The sequence below is a fragment of the Crassostrea angulata genome, chromosome 1 (assembly GCF_025612915.1).
Source record: "Crassostrea angulata isolate pt1a10 chromosome 1, ASM2561291v2, whole genome shotgun sequence".
NCBI lineage: Eukaryota > Metazoa > Mollusca > Bivalvia > Ostreida > Ostreidae > Magallana > Magallana angulata.
In genome coordinates, this window is record NC_069111.1 from 21,296,415 (window position 1) to 21,311,800 (window position 15,386).

Genomic DNA, 15,386 nt, shown 5'->3' on the forward strand with positions numbered 1-15,386 from the left:
ATGAAACCTGTGTGGAAAAGTTTGAATATCTGAGCAAAATCTAATCAAACATATTCTATGATGCGCGCGCATCTTATGTAAATGATTGAGCCAAACAATTGCAGTTCATACTTACTTTCATGATTACTTGAAAATGTGAACAACTAATGTTTGTATTTTTGTTAAGTTTTAAACATGTTGATAAGAGCAGATGCATTTGTGAAGCTGTGTTGACAGCAGGCAGGGTTACAGAAAATTGTGCGAGAGTGCAACACATGTAGGTGTGCAAACAGTGTGTATGGTGAGTGTGCATATTTTTATTCAACATTTTCATTAAATCACATAATGGTTAGATTTTCCTCTGAATAATCAGACTTTGACAGCCATTTTAAAAAAAAAAAATGAAATACCTTAATTTATATAATTGCAAAACAACATAGTAAGAAAGTGAATTTATAGTTTTCACGATTTATTTTGATCATGGTAAATATGGCAAGAATTGACTTAATACATTTGTAATATATATAATATTCAAACAACTAACACACACCTTTTCATACTACATATAGTTGCAGCAGCCATAACTACATAATCACAGTATTGATTCATTATTTTACAGATTGGACCCATTACAAAATTTGAATTTATCTTACGTCAGCTACAGTAATCATCATTGGCCATATCTTAAAGAGATTTGATATGCATATTGACTAAGTGTCACTCCATACTTCAACTCTTAACTATTTTACCACGAAAATACAAATAAATTCGCCAGATAAATATAATCCGACAGTCGACTAGCTTTCTGTAAATATGGCAAACCGATTCACGCCGATTATAGCACCTTCATGTTCATTCACTCGCGTAGTATTAATAAGTTTATACATACAGTATCGTATATTTATCACTTATACCCTGATATCTAAACACTACATCACGTAATTACAGACCTATAGGCAAGAACATAGCTTGGCATCCAAGGCTTTCCGATATTGCTTATACATCGGAAGGTCTCGGGTAATACGATTTGGCAAGATACTGTCCTTGTATTCCATAGGATTTCGACAGAGTTCTCGATATTTTCACCGGGATTTATTCCAGGTGATACATAATTCAAGTTTTTCCTACTGTATCTAATTGATAAAGTGAAATATACAAGATGGATCTTCAAATTGTGAAGCTGAATTAATATGAACACAGTATGCTAATCTGAGGTAGTTGTAAAAATCTTACACTAAACTTTTGTTGCGCCTTTGAATTTGCTATAAGTATAAATTTATTATATATTGGCCTGTAATTTAAAATTGCTGAATTGCAAGAAATTTGAAGTACGATTTTAACATTAAGACACATGGCATATACACAGATAATACATTTAAAAGTATACTCAAAATATGAGACAATCAACAATTTCTAGGCAACCGTTCTCCCTAGAACCAACAAAAAGACTAAATATGGTATGAAAATAACATGTGAACCATTTCATATAATAATTTATAAAATTTTTATACTTAAAAAGTTGTAAAGTTTACAAATACGTATAATGTCTGCGAGATTCGGCTCACTTCCGGCCAATCACACATTTCGTTAGTTAGCCCCTACGGTAACGGCACTTAGTGACCCGGATTCAGAATGAAGAGTTCCACCGTGTCCATGGAGACTGTCACTTTCTATTTTGACTGGAACAGCTTTTGGTGGAGACGGCGAGGAATAGTGCGAAACCGCGGCTAAGTTAACGGGACTGCCTAGGCCCCTATCATGGTCCCCTCCCACTGACGTGAGAGTGGTCATAGACGAGTTGTGTCCCATTACACCGGTAGGCCCGTTCATGGAGCTGGTCAGGGCGTTGTTTTGGTTTGAGGAATTATTGTTCAAGGTGTTGGGCGAGACGGCTGGTTTTACATCCGCTAATGAAGAAGAGAAAACATGTTTGTAAAGCATAGACACTCAAAACTTGTAAACACGATAGCAACACGAGAAACTTGTAAGTGGCTAATCGTGAAGACGATCTTTACCAATCGCCAGTGATGACTTATTAAATAAATATGAAGATATGGCGATAAACCCGAGATAAGCATTACAGGAATTCTTGGGTCTGTGGTCCGAGTTTCAGCGCCCACTTAGCGAGCTGGGGTGTTGACGCAGCTGATGGCTCTTCGTTGGCAAATTAGCAAATAATATTTCATATGTTTGTGAAACTTGAAACTTCAAAAATATTTAACCACATTTGCTCCCCCGAACCTTCCAACAGACATATATATTTGGATGGGCCAGAGTACACATTCGGCAGCCAGTTAATAAGCCAATTTGTACAATTTCTACTTGTATCGCAACCGGAAATATTTCTCGTCAAAGAGAATTAAATCTAATTTGACCAATGTTGTAGGGGTTTTGTTTGGAGAAGGTGAGTGTACCGAAGTTAATAAATTCAGGCTCAAAAATTAACCCCATCTGCTCAAATTTACGTTGAACATAAAAGACATACATTTGGCCTTGTAATTTTTAATTGCTTGCTATTCAAAATGAAAATAGAGAAGAGTTTTGTCTTTTTCGCCATATGAGCAAACATCTTAACAGTTGGAAAAAATGCAATCTAGTGTTAAAGGAAACATTTTCTCAAGAAAAAAAAATCAAATTAAGTTTACAGGAGAGCCAACAGCAAGCTGAAGTCTAACAAACTGTACGAACTCCCTTTTTCACTGTCTTAGGTGGATAAACATTATTTATCTGCCAATAATGCAACATTTCAAGATGGAAAAGAGAGATAGTTACCATTAGGTTCCTGTTTGCTTGAGTTTTTATTTTTGGCAAGGTTCTTGGGTTTTCTCTTCCGTGTCTGAATCCCATCTTTCTTCATGGCAAGGGGCCTGTTTACCTGCAAGTTATGATCATTTTATAGCTTTGAACCAAACAGTCCCTCCAATTTCAGTAAAATGCCGGCGATCGACTTCGTTATTTTTTCATCAAGATTTTTTTTTCTTCTCTTTCACTTTATATCTATCTAGTTTCTCTACATCATTAAGCTAGGCACAGTCTATAAACTGAAAGCGCTTAACTATCAGTTTATGTCCTTTTTATGTGGCGGTCAGACATGAAGCTTGAAGGAGTTTGAGACTTACCCCGTGTAATTTGTAGTAGAGTCCGCATGCGTTGCAAACTGGTTCCCCCTCGTTGTTACGTCGCCATAACGTTGTGGTAGTAGTACTACAGTTGGCACAAGACAACCCGACTCTTCTGGAAGCCGACTGCGAATTCAGAAATAAAAAAATAAAGACCTTACAAAAAAGTTCTTTTATATTGATATTTTAAAGCTTATAACGCGTGTGTTTTCTTTTTTTTAAATTAAAAAAAATAAGTTCATGGTCCCGTAACCTTACTTAGCAAATGTTTACTCTATATAATAAGTGTCTCATGCCTTATCATACTTTTGCAAAAAACGCAGCTGGTGTGGCTGTTTTAGAAGGAATTAATCGATTAAGTAGTCTATACAAAGAATTGCTTTTAAGATGGGCATTATTCATACTTATTTGAGCATCCAGACCACACGTTTTTGGGGGCCAGACTTTCTTGATGACAGATGGAGACCAGAATGATGCGAAAAATGCTTCTCCTTAGCAACAGAATGGACAAGAAATGTTCGAAAGATAACGAGTCAGTTTGTGATTTGCTTGTTTCTTAATCATCAATTTATTTTTTGCTTTCTCATTTATTTACTGGTAACTAAATTATTGTGTAGATAAAAAAAAGTATATTCTGTACATGAAGTGCAAAGACAAATATAAAAATAAATTATTTTTAAACAAATTAGATTTCGTTTTAATCTCACAGAAATCTGAATCGATTTTTCTTCAATTTTTTTTTAAATGTTGAATTTTAAGAAAAAAAGACTTTGAGATGAAGCAGATCTTGAATTTCTTTAAATATTTATACAAGAATTTTTATGAAAACAATTAGGAAGATAAATGATCCACTGTACCTATTTCATTTTAAGAGCGGGTAAAAAAAACTTGCTGATCATGATTTGGATTTTTGTACCACCTCTGGATATACTTTGAAAGTAATTTTATAGAAGTTACGAACTAATTACATGGCAGTTTTTATGACCCAGTCTCTCATTTGTGAGGACGGCAAAGAAGCCTGCCTTTGTCCCAAGAACACGATATGCATGGTTCTCTCATACCCACAACACGCTTGTTATGTAACTACTAGCATTTGTTGGATAAATACAAGAAGGAATGTTTATTATAAGAAAAAGCCATTTACAAACACGTTTGCATTTTCCGACCCAGATAAAGAGGTAAAGCCCAGAGTCATTACGACGAATCTCTTCAGACATCGCTGAGAGAGACCGGGAAACGTCAGTCAATTTTATATTGATGCCATTACTTTAATCATTGTAGCTAAAGACAGCTTCCAAACCTTATTTTCACCACACACAGAGACGACTGTGTCTCTCTTTTTGAAAGTTTCTGTGGGGTTTTTTTTTTGGTAAAGATAAAACTTTCAATATCTTTTATGTCCCCCCGAAATCATCGTTGGTGAAAAGGTGCAGTTTGGAAACGTTTTTTAAAGTGCGTTTTCAACAGTTTTTATGTTTGAAAAAGTGTAATTTTAAGGTGCAATTATGGTGACTGTAAACCTACTCTTGATTTGCCCAGTCCTTTTGCACCAGTGGTCCAGGGCCCAAACGCCTGAAGTGTGGGATCAGCTGATTGATAAGGGGGCGTGGCAGGATATGTCTCGCCGAAGTCACCCTACAAGACATGGATGGCAGTACTTAGTTGACGTGCTAGGGGATTGATTTCTTTTTTCTTTTTTGTAACTAGTGTTAAATTGTTCATAAATAAAGGAAAATAAAGAAACATCTACAACAAAAAACAAGGATCACAACGAAAAAATAAACGACCAAGCATAATTTTTTTTTCGAAATGGTGCCGCCCCCGGATTCCACCCGGACAAAAGACTGACGCGGATGTCAAACAGTTGGTTAGTATTCTAGTAATTTAGTGTGTCAGAAAAAAAAAATCAAAAATGCAAACGGTTTGTAAAAATAAAAAGAAGCAAAAAAAAAGAGACTGCAGCTACACGAGGAAAGATGTAGAGAGTGCTTTCCGTTCTAGGAAGGCGAAGGAACTAACATCCGGGTAACTAGCATTACGCGTTTCGTCGCCACAGTATAGCCATACAACGGAACCCATTCTCTACATTCGATGTGAATATGGTAGATACAGTGACGAATATTCAAATTTGCAACACTAACCAATCGTCTTTGTGGTTTAATTAGGGGGCGGTTTATCCCATTCATCTTATGATATAATCCACAGGCGTTACACAAATAATGGCCGGTCCCATCCCGGCGCCATAAAGGGGTGGATATTGCTCCGCAGTTCACGCATTCCCGACCCTCCAAATCCGCGAAATAGTCTTGTCCATCTAAACAAAGAAAAAAGCTTTCTTAATATAAGACGCAGAAAGCATACTTACATAGGGTAATGGGTTATAGTCAGGGTACATCATCCCTGGGATGGCTTTTGTGTGATCTACAGGAGAAAAAAAAATAATGTTATATTATACTTAAAACATGGAAAAAATATAGTGTATCTAATATTAAAAATGCGTTACATAGTACGAAATTTAGTACTATTCATCATGTCTACATCAATCAGTAACGTCTATGGTAATAATTTGGATGTCATACTAAAGTTACTATATGATTTTTTGTCCTAAAAAATATTATCAGCCCAATTAAACGGGAATGAAATTGAGTCGGCCATTATTTGATCCGCTTGTCTTTTCCCTAGAAACTCTTTACTCTGGATCCAGTTAACGTTACTAATTTACGGCCAAGACAAGAGGCATTAAATTACATATTTTATAAGACTGTTTTTCTATTAAACATTTCTTTAACCCTTCACCCGAAGGCTGGTCGAAGCATAATACGGTCTCGGCAAATCTGTCAACTGATTGGATCGGGATCGTGGTACGCCAAGACATTTTGCGAAACGGCGCCGATACCAAAATATAACTGATAAGAGTATTATTAAAATAGCAACTTTGGACCCTTGTATCAACACAATATGGGATATACCAACAGGTTTATTAAAATCCTTATTCATTATTATTTTAAATTAGATAATTTTATGGTGGCGTTTTCAAGTGGTTTGATGTAAGAAAGTGTTTGTACGTATGATCTTGCACAGAGATCTTGCAAAACTAAATTAAAAAAAAAAAACATCTTAACATTTATAACTCCAATATCACAAGTTAGTACATCACAATTTTTAATATCCCAACCTTCGAAGAAAAAAATTTCAGTTCAGATGTTTTAAAAACAACTTTTGAATTGATGGATGAACAAGAGGCTAAGTTCAGTGTCTCCTAAAGAAAAAGTCGGAAAATTAGAAAATCAAGAAATATCTTAAATTTTTGTCTTATCAAACAAACACAAATCAAAATGAAAGTTAATAAAGCTTACAACTCTAAAAAATTGCCTTAAAACCTCGAAAAGATTGATTTAATGGTTTTTTATCTATAAAATGTGGATAAATTCACATCTGATAATTTTTAAATCAAACTAACCATTGGTATTGGCGAGATAAAAACGATTAAGACGCACAAAGTCAATTTTAAAATTTCATTAGGTTTTATTCAATACTTAGGAGCGAAGAAATTACCAAACCCTTTAAAACAACAGGAAATTCTCCACAAATTGGTCGACGAAATAGATAAAATCGTAGGGTTACGAGCGGGGATGGAAAATTTCAGGGCATATATCATCAAAATCTTTTTCGCAATCGTCAGTTATAGATAACAGAACGGAGGATACACGGCGAAAAAGTAAATCGGAATCCATTGCTTATCTTAGCAACATTTTTATATCAACGAGATTTTACGATACTTCAAAACCCCAGTGAATACATGTCACTTGGTGCTCGCTTGACAACACGCGCAAGCACGCGCGAGATTATCGCGATACTTTGGACGACACGCTGCTTCCAATATAAACATTTAATACATATTCTCAATGTGAAATATAGCATCCGTACCCTTAGCTTTATCTCAATTTTTTTTATTTTCATTTTTTTTCCCTAAACTAAGATGGGAACTGATAAAATGGATAATTTAAAGCTATCTGATTGTAAGCGATAAGACTTTAAGTAAACGAATTTCAGTATTTTATTCTTAATGAAGCGACAGATAAGATCTAGTGAATCAATACTAGGCGGCTGCTTCTACAGTTGATAGTTCCCCCTCACGTGTAGCAAGAAGCCCGACATCAAACAGACGAGATCGGGTAACGGATTCGCATTCTTCAAAATGTTGGAATCAGAAAAAATGGTCATAATTCGTCGTGCCGACTTTTTATTTTAATCTGGGGATCTTGTGATGTCATCAATGTATCATGTGATAAAATGATACCATCTCGTTTCATTCATGAAAATCATTCATTTGCCTGCCACAATCCATCATCGTTGAGCCAGGGACACGCGGTATCAGAAGACCTCCTTTTTTTTTTAACAACCCTTCTATCAATGTTTAGGTTTTAAAATGCCGATTAAAGACGATTTGTTTTTGCTACTTGATGTTTTTTGTTCGAGAGTAGCGGGTATTTTATCAATGAAAATTACACAGGAACTATGCGGTGTCTCGGAGAAAGAAAGATGTAACGCGGCCCTCTGTCCACGGTCGTGAAAAGTTAATTCTGTTGAATCCGCTAGGTGATCCCGCGCTTTTAACAGAGATAACCTTTTAGTAGAGGATTATACTAAGTCGAAATCAAATTGATAAACTTGAATGTCAAATTGGCAGATTTAGAAGATAAGGTAGCGGCAACAGATCATCTCGTAAGCTGGCGTTGCTGTTTTTCCATTGAGCGAGAGGGGGTCAGGACCCGCCAAAAATTGCTTAATGCCTCGTTAACCATACCATTGCGTCATGTAAAGACTCGAGATATTATCTAAACATTTTGTTTTTGTAGACATTGTTTTAAGGCGAATTAGAATCAACCCTAGTGACTTTTATTCTGTATACATGTATTTAGGACTGCTGGGGCATTTTTTTGCCCCCCCCCCCCTTCCTTTTGTTTGTTGTTGTTGCATCTCCTATGGACAGTGAGATCCAATATCTTGTGCATAAGTTGAAAGAACAGACTCGCTACCAAGTCATTAACATTCCCTCACGATTTGGAACCAAAAACCATACTTCCTACCGACGGCTTAAAAACACCGACCAAATATTGCTGGATTGAAAGGATCCCACATAATACACAGTCGAGCGAAGAAAAGAAAAAAACCACTTTCTTATTAACCGTGTAATTTACGTTTAATAAACGAAAACTTCTTAATTGATATTCCTAGCCATGTTTCAATTTTTTTGCGTGTTGTTTAAAAAAGCGTCTAGTGGAAATGGCGGGCTATTTTTATTTTATTTTTTAACTTCATTATGCACGGTACAGAATAATCAATTTTGAATCAAATTTATAGGGGAGAAAAATTTTTTTTTAGGTTCCACTGTTTCCCCTCATCATCAAACACAAACTATAAAAATTGGACATGAGTTTCTTATCTATTTTAATGTATAATGCTAGGTTTTCATCAGATAAGGAACACAGTCGGGGGAAGATTGCACCTTGGAAGGGGAACTGTCAGCCGGGAGACTGTCAGAAAACTCGCAAAATTTAAGAAAAAATGTTTTTTAGGTTCCCCAGTTGTGGCGAGTTTTATTGATATTCAAAAACGAGTTCGCTGACCCCCTTTTTGCATCATTTGTCTTTTATTATTTGACAGATAATTTACTTTTTGTCATTTGTTAGTTTGAATTGATATGATATGTATTCAATTTAAGATATTTTGTTAGGGGATGTTTAATTTTTGTCAAACCTCAAATTCATATTAATTGTGATGATGATTACATTTATAAATATGAAAATAAAAATAACAATTTATAAATAATAATGAAAATAATAATCTATTTATTTTTCATTATAAAAAGTGTTGGTAAAAAAAAGTTTCTAAGTTCAAAATATCTTAAGTTTCTTTTTCCCTAATTACTATAAGTTTGATTTTAGAAAACAGTATATACTTAAATATTTACTAGATTTAAAAGCATTGAATTTGTTTACAAATGTAGCTGGTAAATATTTTTATCAGATTACTTGTTATTCCATGTAATTGTAAGTTTTTCAAACAATCGTATCAGTTTTGACAAATAAACTCTTTCTTATCAATAACCTCCTTTTAAAGCCAAAAAGTATACTTTAACAGGACTCAAACATGGGAGCGAATTTCACGTGCAATTTGTAACACCGCTTCTACCCCGCCATAAATTACTTTTTAGGGGTAAAATTAATTGGCAAAATATTTTCCAGCAATAAGATACAGGACGGACTTCGCGGCAACCGAAGACATTTGTGCTTAAATTTAAAGCGATGGTGTAATACCTTAAACCTGAAGAGAATGCTTAAAAATCCATTTATTGTGTTAAAGTTGCGTGTATGGCAAGCCTTATCTGACCTCTGCCGTGATTTCTGGGGCTAGTAGGTTCTGTGTGGATTCAGCATTACCTTTGTCTCGATAAAATATACCTACTCCATAGCTCCGAATTATCAGATAATCGGTTTATTTGTTAATCTTTTTATTCTACAATATTTAGATAAAATGGTTTCCCCGGATCAATCTTTGCAGTGCCGACACTTTCGGGGGAGATTAAGTGGGGGCGATCTTGTCACACATAGATATACTCAAGACAAATCGACGATGAATTATCATTTACTATCATTCAATCACGTCCAACTTATAGATTATGAATCAATACAATTATAATTGATTATAATAAATGTATGTTTACACACCATAATGAAGCTGAGATAACTGAACTATCATTTATAATTTCACAGTAACTTTTTAAGAATTTGCAAGAAAATGATCAATTCTCTGTTAGAGTATCAGAGAGAGAGAGAGAGAGAGAGAGAGAGAGAGAGAGAGAGATGACAAACAATAAGATTTATTAAACTTGAAAATAGTTAAATTATTTTATAACTCCAAAGGGCGTCAATTTAAGCGAACCAAATCAAATATAACCTTTGGTAGTCTACGGCCACTTATCTGTGTTTGATCTAGAAGATAACGGCAGAGGTTTCTTGACATTTTCCTCTAGCTGGGTAGAGAGGGGCTATTTTATTTGTGGACCCCACGATCCCAGAAACAGGTTGGGCCTAGCTCGGGTTATCTCTCTCATCATATTTAGGTTACTTTGAGTCATCGTGTCGATTTCAAGTGCTCATAGTCATGATAGAAAGAACTATCTGGACAAACGCCACAAAACGGAAATCACGATTCCAATTCTGTCCAAAATTTCTCTCTCTCTCTCTCTCTCTCTCTCTCTCTCTCTCTCCAATTATTTGTTCGGTTGTAAGGTCTGGCTTACTAGAAATCTAAAAAAGAGTTCATTGAATTGTGCAGATTGGCATGTAGAAGGGTCCTAATTCACCAGCACACAGAGCCACTGGCACAAAACAAGTGTCACTTGTACAAGGTTTGACGAAAACCAGCGCAGCTAAACATTTACTCACCGCAACGCAACCAACGGCCCAATCAAAGCTCATATTACCGGAATAATAAATGCGCAAACTCGATTTGGGATGCCTAGAATGGGTGTCTGCCTCTGCAAGGGTCAATTGTTACTAGATGCGCGTGAAATGTTCAAAATTTTACGCTACATGAGGAAACATTGGGCTGGAATCTGCAGAGAAAACAAAAACTTGTTGGGGTCTGTCCCGCACTGTCCGTGTTTCCGATGCTTGGTCAGTTCTGATGTATGGGGGGAACATGTCTATATTCGTCAGATGCCTCCTGCCAAGCAGCTGTTTGTCGTTAGTCTAAAATGACCAGTTTTGTAAATAATGATTGGACAACAACCTTACAGCACTTCCGTACATTGATCATATCGCTTCTCTTCCAGTAACATTACTGGTATCATTTCTTGATAAATCTCTCTCTCTCTCTCTCTCTCTCTCTCTCTCTCTCTCTCTCTCTCTCTCTCTCTCTCTCTCTCTCTCTCTCTCTCTCTCTTGTATTATTCAACAAAGAATTTTTTATTTTGAAAAAATCAAAAAACGGTGTTTTTTCAGAATTTCTTTTTCTATTTAAAGTCAATTCATTTCCGGATTCTGAACTTCTATAGAGGACCTTATCTGCAAATATTTTGCTATCAATATTTTATTCGTCGAAATACAAAAGATAATCAACTTTGTTGTTGTTTGTTAGAAAGTTTGATCGCATCATAAGATGTCTACACTTGACATTATTAGCCGAGTCAAGGGCGGGCTATAAATCTCACCCAGATCAAGTGGACAGGCTTGTGAACGAGACCCCAGATACAAATTTTACTATTTGTGAAAGTACATCGTACAAACATTTTCTCGTGACTACAGTGTTTACAACAGAAAAGGGGTAAAGGGGTGCACGCTCTTTTTTTTTTTGAATTGATATCGAAACGAGATGGTGCAGAATTAGGTTTCTTTTTGTCTAACGATGGGCCAAATTAAAATATCATTTGGTTTTACAAATCTACTTTTGAAATCCTTTAAATACAAGAAAATTTATTTTTATCGTAGTATACAAATAACTATTTCTATCAAATTAAAGAAAGTTTCTTTGGTTGAACAAAGAAAAAACTTTTCTTAGGAGAGGGTGATGAAAGGAACAAAGAACCAAATTTATCAAGGAAACGCATTTACACTAGAATAAATCGTTTTCAAAATTAGATCGAACTTTCTCTCTCACAAAGGAGAGACAGAATTCAAACATTTCTCCGTGACAAAGGGTTACCAATGGTATGTAAAAGAAACTAATTTTTCAACAGTTCCATAATAGATCGAAATATATCTTATTGACTGTTGATTGTGTGGGACCTGCGTCACGACTCCTTAAATCATGGAAAAGCCCGCCTGGAAGATAGCTTGATGAATGAGCAGACGATAAAGACCCACCAACCCAAGACTCGTGTTTGCTCACGGGCCGAGCCGCAAATCAAGGGGTGTTCGCTCTTTTGAAAGCTTGACTGCCAAAGCAGTCCAAACGACATAGACGGTCCTGTATTCCTAGCAACAGTCTGTTATTACGATTTTTCGTGTTTACTTGTTTTTGTTCTAAGTCGACCAAATACTCCCTAAGTAATATTGACAAATTGTCATAAATTTCCTCCGTCCAATAAAGGTTTGGGGCCCCGTGTAGCGATACCGGAATGTTACAGTGATACAGTGAAACGGCTTGACCAGCAGATTTTGTAAACATTTGGGGTGTCCCCTCCAAAAATCTAAACCTGTTCGAAAGCATAGAAGAATAATACCTATTGATTTTTAAGGAAGACTTTTTTTTTTTTTGCGTGTTGCATAAAATGTCATTGGAACAATCGAGTTAAACGAATTGCATGAATTTGAAAATGCTTAAGTAAGCAAACATTTCAAGGATGACACCAGAGGGTGTTGGGCCTGTCTTGTAAAAATAAATTTTCCAGAAGTGTGAAAGACTGTCAAATAAAATGTCTCTCAGTTTTGGAGGCTCATCCCGAAGCTACATATTGTAGAGCTGAATATGCACAGTTAATAATTTATGTGTGTTCAGTATTGTAAATACGTGTTTCATTTGGCGTTTAATTTCAATTTTAAGATTTGCAGTGTTTATTTTAAATTTTATTCCAAAGCCTATAAGACGTATCTCCCTGACGCCAGAATTTACGACACAATTACATCGTGAATCTTGTTTGGATTCCGTTCTAATTAAGACATTTTCGGTCTTTTTCTATTGATCGTGTCAATCCCTCAAAATGACGCTGCTGCGATTCGCGCTTAAACCCTTGGTCAAATATTTCAAAACCTACCCCCCTCACCCGCCACCGATCGGCATTTATGACAGTTTCTATTTTGGTGACGGAGGATTTTCGCGGTAAAAAAAAAATAGATCGGGGACGGCGGAAAATATTAAAGCATATTTTTATTCTGATGGACTTGCTTAAAGCTTTCTCCTAATGTGAACACTTTATTGGCCATTAGGATATAGAAATCAACTCTCCTCAGTTTCAAGCTCTTGTAAAAATTCCTATATTTCTATGATGGTTCTGTCGCATTTTCCCAATATTCAATGCATCTGTTGATTTTCAGAATTAACCAGTATTTGTTATTCAGCTTCCTCTACATTAAGTTACACGCGCGAGCGTGCTTAACCATTTGACCAAAGATGGTTTCTATGAATGGCTTCGATTTCGTTGAAGGTTTTAATAACACGTGCACAATTATTAAGGCTTCATAGGGTGAACATTCAAAAACGAAACCTTGTTATTGTATTCTGAATCTATATCATTTTAATGAATATGTGACTGTAAGAAAAAACATGTGTGAATGTAAGAATAAACATGAATAAATGTGATTATAATTGTTAACGATTCAGTAGTATTCAATATAAATTTCGGCGTGCAAACTGAAAAGAGTAAAGTTAACGCAATTTAAAAACAGAGAAAATATTTAGTCCTTATTGAAATAAAAATAATAATTAATTCAATTATATGAATTACAACTTACTTAATTGTACATATTCTTCAATGAATATTTAAGAATTAATTTTTAGAATAATTTATTACAGAAATTTGGCAATAGTATTATTACTCTATATATGTACTTTGACCAAAAAAAGCTAGCATCAAAAGATAAAATATCTTAATATGGTTCACTTCATTGTCTGTCTTTCTCTGTAAATTTTCCCCTAAATATTTTTCCTTTGTATAGATAGGAAATTTGTTATCAGAAGCGGGGTCCATTTTATTGTGAGGGGTGAGATAACATTTATCCTCATTAATCTATCAAGGTTCATCAATGCAAATTTAATCGCAATCAACATCGCTTACTTTCATTTTGATCAAAAAATCATTGCACGATAAGTCCCAATGGCATCTTACAAAAACAAAAATCAACAATAAAAGAAAAAAAGAATAATAAATGGTTAAATTTTTGCCAGTAAATTAAGCGTGTTAGTTGATTTATTATGAAATTATGTTTTATGTAGCATTTTGAAATATATGCAAATATATTACGTCGATCATTAAGATATCAAAGTTGAAAAATTGATAAAGCTCATAAATTAGCTCCAAAGATAGTGCATTGTTTATAGCGTTTTCAATGAGCTTGTTTTTATTGGCAGTTTGCTGTAATAGTTGACTTATAATTTAGAATGATTATGGCTTTATAACATGTCGAGTATATCTAATTTACTTATTTTCTTTATCATAAAATTTACATCACATCACATTAATTTTAAAAGATATATATACATAATATTTTATTTCTTTTCAATAAAACAATTTTTTTAATGTTTGTGAAGAACAAAAAAAAATACTTGATGTTTTTAATGATAAGCAGAACGTAGTGAAATTAACAAGATAGCGTGTTAATTGTGTAACACGTGATTTGGCACAGTAATTAATGTAAATTTCGACACGTTCAAAAGATGTAATATGAAACAGACACGGCCATTGGCCGACAGACATTGACAAGGCCTGAGAGATTCTGCCACTAATTGGACATTATAAGCTCGTGTTTATGCGCATGTATTATATTGGCATTTGTGTATTTACAATCTACACTCGGCGAATTCAATAGCCCCTCTTATTATTTTCAGCAAGCAAAGAACAAAAATCGTAGATGAGAACATACAAGTAATATATGAGAGAGAGAGAGAGAGAGAGAGAGAGAGAGAGAGAGTATGTATGTATGAGTATTATATGAAATTATATATGATTGATATTAATATGGACTCACCGGCTCCTGGTCTTCTTAGGCCTTGCTGTAAGGCCATGTTGTAGTTCCAGGACAGCTCCGGGCTCCATGCTGAATATGGACTGATGCCGCTGGGCCGCAGGGGAGCGTTAAATCCGGCCTGGTCAGCCCTCACGGTGGGGGAACTGATGGGTGAGTTCGGTGAGGGGGCAAAGGCGAACCTGGGAGACACTGAGGGGTGCGTGTTTGGGGTACTGTATGAGGGGTCAGGCTGCATCCACATGGAGGATCCGCCGTTAGGGGTGGAGACCGACTGTCCGGAGGCATATTGCATAGGAAGCACCGCTCTCGTAGTTGGGACATACACGGGACTGGTGCCCGCGTGCATAAAACTGTTCGCCCCTGCAGTCTCGTGATAGGTAGGGGCAGTAGCGGTGGGGAGGGACATCGCGTGCATACTATTCTGAAACATGGTATCGGACTGATGCTGAGCGTTAAGCTTTGAAGATTCGCTATCTCCGGCGTTCCGCGCGGCTGCGTTTTCGTTGGTGCTGGGTCTATCCAGGTGATTGAAAAACACTTCTACTTCTTCGTTGGGTAAGAGTGGACTGCTCTCCTGGAAATTAAGCATTCCCTGCTC

General features: G+C 35.7%; 1 protein-coding gene across 5 annotated transcripts in view; it reads right to left on the minus strand.

The window, feature by feature from the left end:
* Window positions 1-431: 431 nt before the first annotated feature.
* Window positions 432-15,386, minus strand: part of LOC128167355 (transcription factor GATA-4-like) — a 43,532-nt gene continuing 28,577 nt past the window's right edge. For 3 of the 5 annotated variants that reach the window (XM_052833054.1, XM_052833045.1, XM_052833038.1), the window contains 6 exons: window positions 14,789-15,386; window positions 5,240-5,412; window positions 4,623-4,733; window positions 3,099-3,224; window positions 2,752-2,854; window positions 432-1,886 (listed from right to left, as the gene is read on the minus strand). The exon at window positions 14,789-15,386 is cut by the window's right edge and continues 330 nt beyond it. In XM_052833054.1, the coding sequence (XP_052689014.1) occupies window positions 1,567-1,886; window positions 2,752-2,854; window positions 3,099-3,224; window positions 4,623-4,733; window positions 5,240-5,412; window positions 14,789-15,386 (1,431 nt within the window). In that variant the 3' untranslated portion in view covers window positions 432-1,566. Of the gene's footprint in view, window positions 1,887-2,751; window positions 2,855-3,098; window positions 3,225-4,622; window positions 4,734-5,239; window positions 5,413-5,463; window positions 5,520-14,788 lie in introns of all 5 variants that reach the window. The other 2 variants (XM_052833073.1, XM_052833064.1) reach the window with 2 other exon arrangements.